The sequence below is a fragment of the Brachyistius frenatus genome, unplaced genomic scaffold (assembly GCF_029030835.1).
Source record: "Brachyistius frenatus isolate BFR_SWC_R1_liver_20210118 unplaced genomic scaffold, ASM2903083v1 Contig_12, whole genome shotgun sequence".
Lineage (NCBI taxonomy): Eukaryota > Metazoa > Chordata > Actinopteri > Embiotocidae > Brachyistius > Brachyistius frenatus.
The window spans coordinates 3116031-3130625 of record NW_027210611.1 but is presented as its reverse complement, the minus strand read 5'-3'; the positions used below and the strand labels follow the sequence as shown (position 1 = coordinate 3130625).

At 41.2% G+C, this 14595-nt stretch overlaps 1 protein-coding gene across 4 annotated transcripts in view; it reads right to left on the bottom strand.

Annotated features, from left to right (window-relative positions):
• Positions 1-14595, bottom strand: part of greb1l (GREB1 like retinoic acid receptor coactivator) — a 42718-nt gene that overhangs the window by 8166 nt on the left and 19957 nt on the right. The window contains exons 3-22 of one of the 4 annotated variants that reach the window (XM_069692251.1): positions 13174-13333; positions 12269-12448; positions 11213-11389; positions 10645-10821; positions 10374-10496; positions 8998-9114; positions 7316-7453; positions 7061-7213; positions 6424-6561; positions 4976-5161; positions 4438-4737; positions 4186-4314; positions 3732-3866; positions 3249-3446; positions 2923-3103; positions 2169-2358; positions 1449-1585; positions 963-1305; positions 656-771; positions 73-305 (exon numbers count right to left, since the gene is read on the bottom strand). In XM_069692251.1, coding sequence (XP_069548352.1) covers positions 73-305; positions 656-771; positions 963-1305; positions 1449-1585; positions 2169-2358; positions 2923-3103; positions 3249-3446; positions 3732-3866; positions 4186-4314; positions 4438-4737; positions 4976-5161; positions 6424-6561; positions 7061-7213; positions 7316-7453; positions 8998-9114; positions 10374-10496; positions 10645-10821; positions 11213-11389; positions 12269-12448; positions 13174-13330 — 3508 coding nt within the window. In that variant the 5' untranslated portion in view covers positions 13331-13333. The remainder of the gene's footprint in view (positions 1-72; positions 306-655; positions 772-962; positions 1306-1448; positions 1586-2168; positions 2359-2922; positions 3104-3248; positions 3447-3731; positions 3867-4185; positions 4315-4437; positions 4738-4975; positions 5162-6423; positions 6562-7060; positions 7214-7315; positions 7454-8997; positions 9115-10373; positions 10497-10644; positions 10822-11212; positions 11390-12268; positions 12449-13173; positions 13334-14595) is intronic. The other 3 variants (XM_069692252.1, XM_069692253.1, XM_069692254.1) reach the window with 3 other exon arrangements.

The window sequence follows — 14595 nt, the reverse complement described above, 5'->3', positions numbered from 1 at the left end:
AGAGGTTAATCTCCCGTTATGGTGTGCGTTTGCATCTTTAATGCTGCGTTCCAGGATTTCAGAGAGACTCACCAGAAGTTCTGGTTGCGGCGCTGCCGTTGCTCTGAGGTCTTTCCAGCTCGTCTCCATCATTCAAACTGGTGGTGGCCTTCTCTCTGTCTGACTCCCGAGGGACCGTGGCCTTCTTGGGCTCCTGCACCACGCCCATGAACACGTAGGTGCAGGCCAGACCCACCTCCTGCTCCAGAGCTGTACGAGTTAGGTAGCTGGAGTCTATCAGACGCAGGTCACTGTATTTCAGAGATCTACAGGAATAAAGACAAAGATTGCAGCTTAGAAAAGATCATGTATTTATTTGGCTTTTTTTAAAGCTTTGCAACAGATCTTTAATTTTGTGAAATCATTTTCAGCCCAAAATATTTTGAAGTGAATTCAAATCACCAAGTTTAAAGCTGGTGCTGTCAATATATAGTACAGATGTTGACTTAACAGACGACTAAATGTGGACGTGTAAAACAATACTTTGATAAACAACAGATGAGGCAACAGCGCACCAAGAGTGACTATATTTGAGCTCAAATTAATTGCCCTATGAAATAATCTGATATACTGTGACCTTTTATGAGTGGTGGGGTGTTGCGGAGCATGACATTACCTGGGGAAAGTCTCTCCAAGCGGGTCTTTCCCTGTGAGGATGATGATGCAGGGCAGACCTTCCAGATCCTCATAGGTGTGAGGTACCCAGTCTTCATTCTCAAATCCTCTCCACGCCTGCAGCAAAACGCAAAACACAGTTGTTGTATAGTGTTTACTCTTAAGTTAAAGATGTGCCACTTAAAACTAGACAAGCGATCCAAGTTGGGCTGAGACTGGACTTAGATTTCAAACAGGAAGAGAATTTCAAAGTTGATAAGAAAACCCAATAAAATGAAATGCCTCATGTGACCCAGGTTTATTCTCACCTTGAGGCGGTTGGTGAAGTTCCTGGGCAGATTGAGTTCAGAGGCGGGGCTTCCTAGCAGCACGGCGAAGCACAGCTGGAGTCCCAGCTTGTCCCTCACATCCTCTAGTCTCTCTCGGGCCAACATGGCCAACTGCAGCGAGGGGACACGGACCAGCAGCATGTGGCCGCGGCCCTGGGACCCTTCTCTGCCAGGGGCATTGATCAGGTCCTCCACCATGGCCAGGGTCTCTGGGGTTATGTGGTCTCTCAGGGACGGGGAAGAAGTCAGGGCCATCATGGCCTCAGTGTACTGCTGAATCAGCAGGTAGCTGCGGATCACCATGCTGTGCAGGTGGGGATGTCTGAGATACATGTGGGAGAGTTTGTTTAGTTTGGGCTGATTATTATGCCACTTATTATTGCAGGCATCGTTTTGATGTGCTTTCTCACACTCTTAAACCTTCTTACTACCAGTCAATGTTGTAGTTTTGATTCTGATACTAACCTTTCCAGCAGAGCGTGAACCATCTTCTCAAAGGCATCATCGCAGCGCAGGATGGGGCTGGCCACGCCCCATTGCAGGGAGCTGCTGTAGTCCCTCAGGCCAAAGTAGATCAACTCATTAGCAGACTGCTCCCTCTGCTGGAAGACAGCGATAACAACATGACTGAGTGTTAACAACGGTCAACCTTGTGAGAACTGGCATAGAGAAATGTCCATACCTAGTACTTTGTCTTATATTTACACAATCACTACACTGCCTGTGAATCCAGTGTGTTGAAAAGCAGAGCAAAGTTACAAAACATATAATATTGTCTCATGCAGAATGTTTGATTTGCAGGTCAGTGGTATGTGTCCTATAATGCAGCAGCTCCCAGTCTCTTCCATGATTCCATAAAATGAAGCATGATCCTTGAGACCCTTTTATCAACAGTTGCACGAGTCAATTGTAGGTACAGTTTTAGTTCAGCAGATGAGTAGCTGAGCTCCAGCTGCTAAAAACAGGTCTCTGTGCGCAGCAGACAGGTGAAATTTAACAATATTTTAACTCAAATATATCAAAATAATGTTCTCTGACAGTTCCGAAAACTTTTTGTGTTGTATCATTTTAAACACTACACAATAAAACAGTATTTGTTATTCCAATGAAACTCTATAGTGGCGACTTGTCAGGATTTCTCAGGCTTTTCGTTGTTATTACTCAAATAAATAATTCTGTACTCACGACACGTTCTTTGGCCGGCCAGTGAACTTCATTAAGAATGCTGATGCGGGAATGGCGGGTCTGCAGGGTGTAAGGGAAGCAGCTGACCTGCAGAACCAAGAGGTTCATGGCATCTAAAACTTCCTGGCAGTTCACCACACGGTCAGCCAAACCCTGCAGCTCCCCATGGCACACAGATCCTGACAGGGCACTGAAAATAGAGTGAGATGGGTTTTAAATACTAGTAATTATCCTACCATGGCTGTTAATAAGATTAAACATGGTTTGTAACTTGATTAGGGCCATTGCTCAAGTTTTTAAATTTGCTGGTGTGACTGTCCAGTGTGTGGTAGGTCATTTGCAAGATAAATCCTCAGGAAAACAGGAAGTGATCACTTTTATATTTCTGGCAGTAAAAACAACACTTTTCTTTGAATAAACAGAGGATCTTTGCATGCTCAGCATTTGCAACTATCTCAGCCACTTAGAGCCAAGTATGTCTAAAAAAACAATAAAGAAAAAAACAGGGAACTAATATTGTCTGGCCTACATTAAACCAAAACTCAAGGTTATGGACACTCTGTGGTGTGTTTGTTTTCACTAGCTTGCAGCTGTTCGCCTGTCCCCAATTTAATCAGTGTTTAATAAGGACAAGGCTACATTTACAGACACAACTCATCTTTTCACACAGCTTTCAATGATCAGCAGAGCAAAAACAAGGTCAGTTCTCATGACGTTTATCCGTGACTCCCTGGGTTTCGAGCATCATCTTTACCTTGTGAGGTCGACATGGGAGTTGTCATGAATGAGTACAAACAGGGTGTAGGGGTTCTGCTTGACTTTCTTCATGAAGGCCTCCATCTTGGCGTGAACATCGCCATCCAGACGCACCACGTACTTGTCTGATTTCTGGTGGGCCGTGGAGACATCTTCGTTTCCCAGGTCCACAAGCACCCCTGAGCCAAAAAAAACAAACAAGGAATGATCAATAAATGTGTGTCAACTCAAACAACACAGCTTGAACTCTTTAATAGACACTTAGTAGCAGGTGGAAAAGTCACCCTTCAGTCTTTGTTACTGACACTTGCACTTGACATTTACCTGATTGTCGGATGCGCTGTGCCGTCTGGTGCACCAGGATGTGAGAGGGCGGGACCAAAACCAGAAAGTCCACCTTAGAAAAACGGCCCAAGTCCAGGTTCTGGGTCCCTGAGTCAGCGATGGAGCAGACTTGAGAGAGGAGGCTCCGAGCCACGGTCAGCTGGGGCGGATAGATCTGGAAGACCTTGCTTAAAAGCTCTGCTGCAAGAAAACAAATATATAGCATCATTGTGGTTGTCAATATTATGAAAAGCTTAATTTAACAGTGATAAACCTCAAAGTTTACTTTGAATTAATCCACATCCATCAGATGCCAGTAACATTCTGATAAGTCACCACAGTGGTCAGCAACATATGGATCGACTGACATTTTCATGCTTTACTTTTGCCTGGCTGAAAAAAAATAAAACAATTTTGCCCACTAATGAGTGAGCCAAACACTTCAGTGCCGACAGCAACGAGCATGCTCGAGAGCGGTCTAACCTGCGTTTGAGGGCGGTGACATGCTGGCAGCCTCCTGCGAGTGGATGTGCTCATTAACATCGGCCTGAAAGGGCTGGATGACCTGTCCTTTCCGTCTGCGTTGGTATCGCACCAGCTGCTTGTCCAGATTGTCCCCTGGAAACAACCGTCACCATAGTCACATAGAGGTGGGGACACAGCTGTGCTCAAATGCAGTACACTCAGCATTAAAAACGTCAAAGAGTAATTATGATATTCATAATGAATTTTTTTTTTTTGTTCTACTGTATTTTCATCTTTCTTTTCTTTTCCTCCTTTTAAAATATTTTGTATTGGCAGCAAAAGAGCAATAAGAGACACATTCACATAAAATATCTTGCAAAAATCACATTACTACAGGTAGTGTTTATTCCGCCACAACATTTCTGTCTTTTTTCAGACAATTAGCATAGGTTTTTATGGACAAACAACTTACCTAGAGAGGTGGTTTTGAAGTGAGACGCCAAAATACTGACTTTCCCTGTGATGAGTTCATAACTGATTTCCTTCAGAAACTCATTGGTTGTCAGCATGCCTTCAGCTAACGCCCTTGCTTGGTACTTTCCTGCATCCGATAGGTAAATTTATACCAGAGCTCAGACCACATATTTTTCACATTTTGGTCAAAACAATAATGTAGGCATGTTAAATGATTACTAAAATGCTTTAGGCAGACTGCAACACTCACCCAGAACCAGCACACAGAACTCGTTGCAACTCATCTTTGAGGCACATATAATAACCACGTAGGTGGGCAGGTACTGCTGATGGTGAGGACCCTCGCTGAGAGAACGCAGCGACTCGGAGATGCCCTCGCCCAGAGAGTTATGGGTAACCACGACTTGGACGCTGCCACCGGAGACGCTTGCTTCCAGCCGAGCCAGCCAGGGCAGCTGGTTCGGGGAGATGGCAGGACCCCCGGGACAGCACAGCATGGCCTTCAGAACGATCTGCTCCAGCTCCTCCCTCAGAGGAATCTGCTCTGAACCTGCAGTAAAAATCTAAGCATGAAACCCAAAACCTGTTTTCGTTTACAGGTGCACCTAAGTTCGCCTCAGTCATCAGAGTATACAATCTTAAATATACACCAAAGTCAGACATTTGTGTGTTTGAACAAGATACCATTACTTCACGTTCATCCACCCCACTACCCTGTGTGACCTGCAACATTTATGTATAAACATAGAAGTCATTTTTGTGTGTGAGAGTTTGCGTTGGCTGCTTACCTAAACGTGCAAGGTACTGTAAAGTGAGCAGAATCATCATCTCCACACTGGGTAACTGATTGCTGTTGAGGCCAAGAGTGTCCAATGTTTTTTCTGTGAGCTGGCTGCTCTTATAGCAGCTGACCAGCAGGGGGCTAACCACTATGTCACCAATGTTCCCATAGAAATAAGGCAAAGTGCCATGCCCTAAAAAACAGAAAAGCTGTTATTAGATAAAACTGAAATTGAAAAGGGCAAGTAAGTACATTCTAATATTTGTTTTGGTGGATAAAAAAAACTTTCACAGCTGGCATACATGAACAGAAAGTAACTTGTATATTCCAAAACAGGTACTACAGGTTGATGGCAGTGATGAGATAATTGAGTTTGTTTAAATATAGTTGTGACGGTCAAACAGGGGCTTAAATAAAGACAAAAAACTGTTATTCATTCGAGGAACGGATTAAATATTTTTATAATACTGTTGGTATTTGGAGAAAGAGTGCTGTACTTAATGTCAAATCACATGTAGGGAAGGTAAACCTACCTGAGCTCACTTTACTCATCTCTTTACGCCCTGAAACTTAGTTTAACTGGTCTAACTTTTACAGTTGAACTCTCTGAACTCTGAGCAGTTTCTGGTGTGTTTTATCTCACTGTAGGCTCATTTTTCACGCCACCATTAAGTCTTGCACCTATGTGAAAAAATCACGATCACGGCTAGAAGACGGGAGAACTACAAAATGTCCTTTGCGTAGTATAACACAGTTTTAATGTCATAAATCATAAGAGAATAAAAAAACAAAAGTAGGAGAAATTTCTTTGCTAATTTATTTACAAAAAAAAGAAAAATTATAGAATCTATACTTCCAGCGTTTTTCATAAGTGTTACCAATATTGGGAAAAAGAAGGGCTCCACTTGCTATACCTAGTGAACTATTTACATTGTTGCAACCTCTGTAAAACATCTGTGTCCTCCTCTGAGCTCCAGCGTGCACTAATTAAACATTTATGGAATTTTTGTCACGTGACTTTTGGTCTCAGCCAAGTCATATAAGATTTCACAGTTGTGCTGAGGCGGCAGAATTTTGTTCTTTTCCAGAATATTGATCGTGCAAAATTATTGGCATAATTTGAAATAAGACATGTAGAATAAAGTGATGTCTATTAAATAGCACTATGTTTAGCATGTTGGTTATTTCTCCTGATGGAAGCGCTTATTGCAGATGATTGTCGGAAATTTATATTTTTGCAGTTTCTGGCTATGATAAATGATGTAATTTTGGCATTTAAAAAAAAAAAAGAAAGAAAACAAGCCTTTCAAACCCACAGGGTTAAACAAAAGAAAAACAAACAAAAAAGAGTTATATCACAGTATATTCCCGTATTTATCACTATTGTTCGATACTGTATGCCCTTCAGGATGATGCTTAACATGCTGGCTGAAGAAGAAGCGGATCCGTTCATACCGATGAGGATGACAGGGCGAACTCCTGACAAGTTGAGCAGGTTGTCGGGAATGATGACCGTCTCACCAGCGGTGACAGGCTGGGGTTGAATGACACCTGGGACTGGCGGCTGAAGAGCGGACGCTCCTAATACAGACCCTTGGGGACGATAAAGGAGTTACATATCGAGATATAGTTTACATAATTCAACATAAGTTAGATCTGGGTGAAATTTTAACATGCTAGTGTTCACATTTGACAGTGGTATTCATGGTTGTATTTTGGTCACAGAAATGTTGCACATTGAGGAACAAAATGAGGGCAGATGCCTTATTTGAAATGATGGTAGTGTTTGACTACGATTGCATGATGCCTCAGAAATCTTCTTCAATCATGCAATTTTTTTTTAAATCATTTCTGCAACAAAATGTCCATCTCCATCTCCATGGAGATACCTGGTGAATCATCCTTAACAACCAGAGAACATCAGGGCATACTCATCCCAAAACCAGAGGGAGAGGAGAAAGATAAACAACAGTCTGTGCTTCTCAGGGCAGACACACTCACAAACACAGTGAAAATAGATAAACAGACTAAACATATCAGTCAATTTAAAGCTCATACTGATTCATGCAGAATACATTATAGCTCAACATACTCCCTCCAGCTGGGATGAGGAACGAACCTGAAGAACAAACTATCGATCGAATAGCTGGCACAGGGACGGCTGTTGGTGGGACTGGAACCAGTGAGCTGGGATGCCAGCTCCGGTGTCGCTTCTTTGGAGGACCAGAGTTCATAACAGAAGATACTGAGAATCAAGACACAAAAACAGGAAAAAAACGTCAAGACAGAAAATACAGAGTAAACAACTGCAAAATACAAGACTTTGACTTTCGACAGAAGGGCTTACCTGGACTGTCTCCTAAATCAGGAGTGCGGTATCCCTGACTTTGAGGCCCTAAGGAGACCTGGGAGGCGCTCAGTAGGAGAGGACGCCCATCAACACCCAGGCCGTTAGTTGGTCCATTCACCCTAAGAGCTGTGGGTACTGGAAACGCACACATTAATACAGTAGAGTAAGATGAAACAATATATTTTTGTATACACAGGAAGTATTTTTAATGACGCTGAAAAAAAAGACCAAGTCTACATGTGTGCTGTCTGTGAGGCATAGATGTGTGTGAGCTGAATAGAAACATCAGGATGTTAACAACGACAAAGCTGATACACGTCTTCGTGCTTTGCAGGTATGATGCATCTTTTTGTGCAGTGTTAGCGTGCTGCTAAGTTTTGCTAACAGCTCTAAGAGCAAAGTACACAACTGAGGCTGTTTGACAGGTATTCGGTCGTAAACCGAAGCCTCGGGGGACTGTCAATGTCTGTAAATAACTTCATGGCAATCCTGTTGTGTCAAGAGTTCAGCTGTGAGCCATTGTTTTCTATGGATCACCACCACTACATTCTGTCAGTCCACGCCCAGACTCCTGTCAACTACACTCACCTCACCTGCTCCCACTCCCCCACTCAGCTCACCCACCTCCACTCTCCTCATGTGCCCTGCAGGTTACACAGTATAGCAGGGCGGTGCACATAACTCTCCAGATTGTAGTTGTGTGTTCAGCAAAGCATTCCCGGCTCATTTTCCTGCCTGTTTCTAACTACCTGTTCTGACCTCTTGCATGTTTTGTGGACTTTAATATCTGCTTTGCCCTCTGGTTTTCATGTGTTTGAACAACCTGCCACCCAGCCTGTGAAATTCTGATTTGTGCATTTGTCGATAAAGCACCTCAAAACTGCTCCTGTCTACCACGGTTTGTCTGTTTCTGGGTCCTGCTTCCTGCTTTCCTGACGTGACCATGGCACATAGAGAAATTTTTGTCTGCACCAATGAGGTTAACCAACCAACTTAGCCATCTGCCAACGTTCTAAAAAATGATGGCTAACGGCTAATAAAAAAACAGAACAATTATAATGTAAATCTAAAAAAATATTTTTCCTATCTGTAACTGTCTGCAGAGATCAGGCAATAAATAAAAATGAGTCAGTGCTAACAGTGGGTTATTGATTTCCTATATTGCTGCGATTGCACGTACCCCCATCTCATATTCACTGTGTATGCAATACACTAAAACATTGATTGTTATGTGTAGCCTTTGCTTGTCAATAACACAACCTTGTGAAGGAGCTAATGAATAGCAAGGCCTTAAAAAGTCATTACAGCATTTCTTCCTTCAGTATTGATTGCTGCATACACACATGTATGTGTTTGTGTCGGCATGTTACATGTGTGTTTGTCCGTGTGAGAGTCAAAGCAGAGGTTAATCTTGGCTCCATGGTCAGCCAAGGCTTCTTGTGCCTTACGCTGAACCACTTAAAATAAAAAATAAAAACTGTAACAAAGCAACCCTATTCAGCCTAAGCACAGAGGCAGAGGCTCGTCAGCATCTGGATGCAACCAGGTGACTAAACCTTATGTAGTGCATGTTGTCTTGTTTGTTTCTTAAATCAGCCATCATATGCAGAGTGAAATTAAACGTATTATTTAGCAGATAAAAACACAAAAGCTACAGATGTACTGACAAAAATCTGCACCTATTGGTAGAGTCTTGTTTACGGAGGCCAGAGGTTTGAGGAAACTACAGCCTCTGCCAAGGTCCTGACTCCCAAAAAAGACAGAGTTTACTTGCGTCGTTCTGGTGGGTGGAGAATCTAAAGATGAAAAACAGAAGTATAATATTATCAGAACAAATGTACCACTCACCAGACCCTTGCCATGCTGATGCACAGTGTTACCTGCTTGCAAATCTTTCGGGTCGCTCAGAAATGCATCTTTAACTCCCACCATTCCACTGATCATCATTTTTTACAGCCTTTGGCCTTCAAACAAAAGTCAAATACTAACAGGGTCGTGTGTGTCTGTATAAAATGTCCATTACAGAACAAACAGCCCATACCTGTCTTTTTCATTCATTATTTCAAGGTAAACCTTCATTGAGCGAAGAGAAGGAGAGATGCATGTTATGGATCCCAACCTCTTGGGTTTCTAAGTGTCAGTGACCTCTTCGGGAGAAAGACGGACCCGAAGGTCGCGGTCATGAGATTTCTTGCAGGAGTAATGCCAATACAGAGCTCCACAGCTCAGCTGTCTCGCACATTAACGTGTGAGATTTGTGCTGACAGGCAGCTTCCAGGTTCAGGACAAATCAATACTATAGGCCCAGGAGCATTATTTTCAATCCAAGAGGAAACAGGCCCTCCTGCTTTGAGAGGTCAGAGGAGAACAACATTTCTTTGAAGAGAAGCCGAATCTGTCCCAGAGTCATATGACATTTAGAAAAGATCCAGGTTTACATTGGATTACACTGAAATTTCACTTTCACTTTTATTTGTCTTACAACAAAAAGGGGAAAAAAAAATGATGCTTCTTAAAAGTAAAAAAAAAAAATCCTTTTTAGCGTACTATATAATGATATGCAACTGACATCAAATACTACAACTACCACTGTTAAAAATAACAATAAAAAATATAGGGAAAAGGATATTTATTTATTATAAAATGCCACCAGAATACGCATCAAAGCATTGATGCATCCAAAGGAGATTGACACACAAACAACAAAGCCCCCTCTTTGTCACAGACTGACTCATAAACAGCCCAATGATGTGGACTGGTTCAAGCATCAGACTATGCTCACCTCATAAATTTCAGGGCTTTGAAGCTGTCCCTATGGCAACGACATAAGCCTGCCAGCATATATCAACAGATGTTGTGACTGTTTGGTGACATATACAAAGATATTGTCGTTTTAGTCAGAATGAAAACAAGAAATTCTACATAACGATGGCCTGCCGACAGTTTTTAGTCAACCTTTTTAATGTTAGTAATTTCATCTGTGTTTATTGTGTCAGCCTGAACCGGCTCATGATCATACAATAAGAGCATCTGTGCTGCAAGTGTGCAGCCTCACCTGAAAGGGAAAAGGGAGAGGAGCCGTGTCCGCTGGCGCCACCGTTTTCTTTACTGCTAAGAGAGGAGGATGAGCTGGGTTTGGAGGTTGATGCATTGCTGGAGAACTGATGGGTTTTACTGTCTGAGAGCGCAAAGAGAGGAGTGACAAAAAAAATATATTACATACAGTAGATGACAGCAAATAATCAGAAAATAAATTAATGTACATAGATAATGTAATATATCTGCAGATATCTGCATAATGTCTGGAGTTTAATTGGTGATTTTACCTTTCCAGCAGATAAGGGGTCCTTTGCACAGAGCACCCTGAGAATTCTTCACCAGGTAGTATTTTAAGTGCTTCTGCTTCTTGGGCTGGGTGGATAACTTCAGGTTGATGTGGTTTGAAAACTCAGTGAAGTATCTGAAACCCTTTTCACCGCAGCCCACACAGTTTCCTGAAAAACCTGGAAGTAATGCAGCGAAAATTGAATTCTTGCATTATTTTACTGACATATTTCACAGATATTTACAGTCTAGACAGGCACAACTGCAGAGCGTATTCATTTAACCATGAATTTAACCCTCCCGTTGTCCTTGGGTCAAAATGACCCGCAGCTGTGTTCAACCAAGTTCTATTTTATTTTTATATTTTTTGGGATCATTGGTGACAAGGAGGCTGTGAGGGTTTCTTTAAAGAAACCCTCACAGCCGCCTATAAAAATAAAAATAAAAAAGATAAAAAATAAAATAGAACTTGGTTGAACACAGCTGCGGGTCATTTTGACCCAAGGACAACGGGAGGGTTAAAATGAAGCTGGCCGCTACAATGTCTCCTTCACTTGGTCTAAGACTGACCTAAAAGTGCATTTTTCCCATTCTCATCAGGCAAAAAGCGCCGGTCCACGGCACACACCAGAATGTTCTCGGGTACGCCGGGGGTCTTGGCACCGACCAGGTCGAAGCCTGCTGGGACTTCGATGGGCTCTGTTGCTATGGAGACCAGGCGGATGTCCTTCCCAGTCTGACAGAACCCTGAGAGGAAAAAGGATTTGTTCAGTCAGCGGACGAATCAGATGAGATATGTAAAGCCATAAAGAGGGACTTTAGTTTAATTAAATTGACAGTTTATTTTGAGCTGCCGAGTTTTGCCTGCTCTCCAAAAATTGCATGCACTTTGTGAGATACTCCTCTGCCAAATGACACAAACACACCAATTATGCTTCCAAAGATATAGAAAGAAAGATATTGCAGTAAAATATTAATAATTATGTATAAATATTGACAGATTAATCAAGGAAACCTAGTGAATTTCAGACCATTCTTATCAGGAAATGCTTTGAGTCTAATAAAACATTGACTAGAGAACTACAGACTTCAGATCATTCTTCATCCTTCATGAACCTGACAAAGAAAGTTTTTTTGTTTTAAAATCTTAAACCCACTTCTTTGCCAAACAAGTGGGCTACATGTTTTGGTAGTTTTCCCTTTAGCGGCGCAATTTTATGTACAGCAATCTGCTAGCAACATCAACAAAAACACCCGTGGCTAGAAATCAGCTGAAACCCAGAACTTACTGTGAACATATTAGTACTGTTGTTTTTCCTCCAAAACATGTCTAGTGCTGGCTGAATTGTTACTACCAGTATTGCCCACTGCATATTAAAAGCCTTCTAACATTTCATCCATCTATTTTATTCACTGTATAAATCCATAATGTGATACATCATAATTTACTGATACTAGCTGATACACGCACCAGCATGTGACTAAGGGGTGTAGGAGCACTTTTTTTTTTTTTCCCCACTTGGAGTACTGTTTATAATCATTTAATATTGTCAGTAAGCTTGTATTTTCTTCTGACATGCTTTTGAAAAGTGTCTATCCTTTAATATAAATGTGATGAGAATTTACCGTCTATTAAGCAGCAGCCGTCTGGTGCAGGAGCTTGTAGGTAGGGAAGTGGAGGGCTGCTGCTGTCCGAGTCATCTTCATCCTCCATCTCCTCCGTATCGTTGGACGAGTGGCCATTCATGACCTCCTGCCCTGATTGCTCCGTGCTTTGGAGCCCAGTGTCAGGTTTCGACTTCACATCTACTGGACAAATAAAATCGGAATATTTTTACGACAGCGTGATAAGAATTATTAGTAATATTTTATTTAACAGATCCATAAATTCCTTATAATTTGCTTTTACGCTTTCTCAAAATAAATACAACATTAGATAATAATAATAATAAGGAATCACATGGATTAAGGGAGGAATAGGGGGTCTTTTAGTTGGTTTATTAATTGATTATGTGACTTGACCCATCACCAATGTTTCTCCAAGACAAGTAATACAATTAAATGAATAAGAAATGAATGATTGTATTAAATGGAGATTATCTTTAAAGGAAATGTTTGTTTTTCCCTAGAAATTAGTACCTAAAAACATAGTTCTTTTCAGTAAAAAAAAAAAAAAAGTATTGCCAACTTAAAATAGCAACACGACCACAGCTTTGACTCAATATTACCATATTGACAACAAGTCAACATAGTATTTTGTTATAAAATTGATGCTTGTTTAAAAAAAAATCTAAGTCAAATAGTGTGAAATAATTAGTAATGTAGAGATTACAATTGCGCTGACATCAGTCAATACTTTTGTAATGACAGCAATTTCAGACAATTCTCCCAAATAATTTTACAACAGACCAGAAAAGACATTTAAAGGTTTAGTGAACCTGAAGCTAAACAGTTTTTGAAGCACTTGTCCTATAATACAGTAAAATAGATAAAATCAGATCTTGTTTTGCTGTTTCCTGTGAGGTTCCTACCTTCCATGGTACCAGGATACTGCTCAGGCTCTAAGTAGAGCTGTGTGAAGATGGGCTGTGGATCATCGCTGCTCGAGCGCAGTGATGCCTCAATTGAGTTATGGAGAGCCTCCTCAAATCGAGCAGACTTCAGCTGCCCAGAATATGAATTCCCCATTATCTGCGGGAGCAACGGGGAAAAAAATGGTGCGATAAGCAAATATGCACAGTCATGGCACTGTTTATCTCTATCTATTGTTTAGTTCCTTACGTAATAATGACAAACTCAACAGACAGCAAAACAGCAACAGGTAAGTGACATTCATCTTTTTACATGAGCACAGCTGTGTTTCTATAAAGATTAGGTACAATTTTCTTTTTTTTTTTAATTAGATTTTAAGCCAGTGCATTTTGCAAATTGTTTAATTATTTTTTATTAACAGTTAGTTAATCAGTGGTTGTGCAGTATGCTTTACATATCAAGATGTAGATTCCTGAAATGTCAGCACATACTCATAATTCATTAAAGCCTTAATGTGTTTTGCCTTCTTGAGCTGTGCCATATATTTAAACATATTTTAACTCAAATAAATGAATACTTAAAGAACAGGATTAGTCCTGGAAATGTTTTGCTTTGTTAGAACACAAAATGCAAAATATTTCTGACGTTATTGAAAATGGAAAAATTACTGATATTTATGTAAACAGAAATTGGTCCAAACATACTTAAATTTTGCTCGCTCCAGCTGCTCAAATCTAAAGATTTGCTGTTTTTCTTTATTTTATATGATACTAAATTAAATGTGTTTACATTCTGGACTGTTGGTCAGGTAAACATACCATATAAAGATATCACATTTAACAGGATGGACCAAACTATTGGTGAATCATTAAAATAACCTCACATTTATCAATCGTCAAAATAATCTTTAGTTGCAGCCTCAGAAGCATGTTTTGCTATTGATATTATCTGCCAGCTTCTATGATAACGATGATGTTTGGTTTATCAAAAGGCACTGCCAGTAAAAACACACACACTCACAAAACACACTCACTTTGTCTATGTCAGTCAAAACATAATGGCCACGGCCAATGGCTTTTTTTCCCCCTATCTTTATTTGGCCTCTTTCTCCTTTCTGTTTGTTGTGTCACTCTGCCTGCTCTGCCCCCGTACTCCCTCCACCCCAGTGTCCACTCAGGGACATCTGCCGAGGTCGGCTGTGTGGGCCGGTGGTTGGCTGGCTCTCTGGTGGCAGGTGGCAGCTGGACAGAGGGCTAAGCATGTGGTCTCAAAGAAGAGAGCAAGAGAAGGAGACACGGACTCGGAGGGAGAAAAAGCACTACAAATGTGGTGAAAAAAGCAACGCTGACCAACGGCCATGCTGCATACAACGAGATTCCTAGTCAAACTCCCATTTTTCATCACCACATCTGTTTTTAACA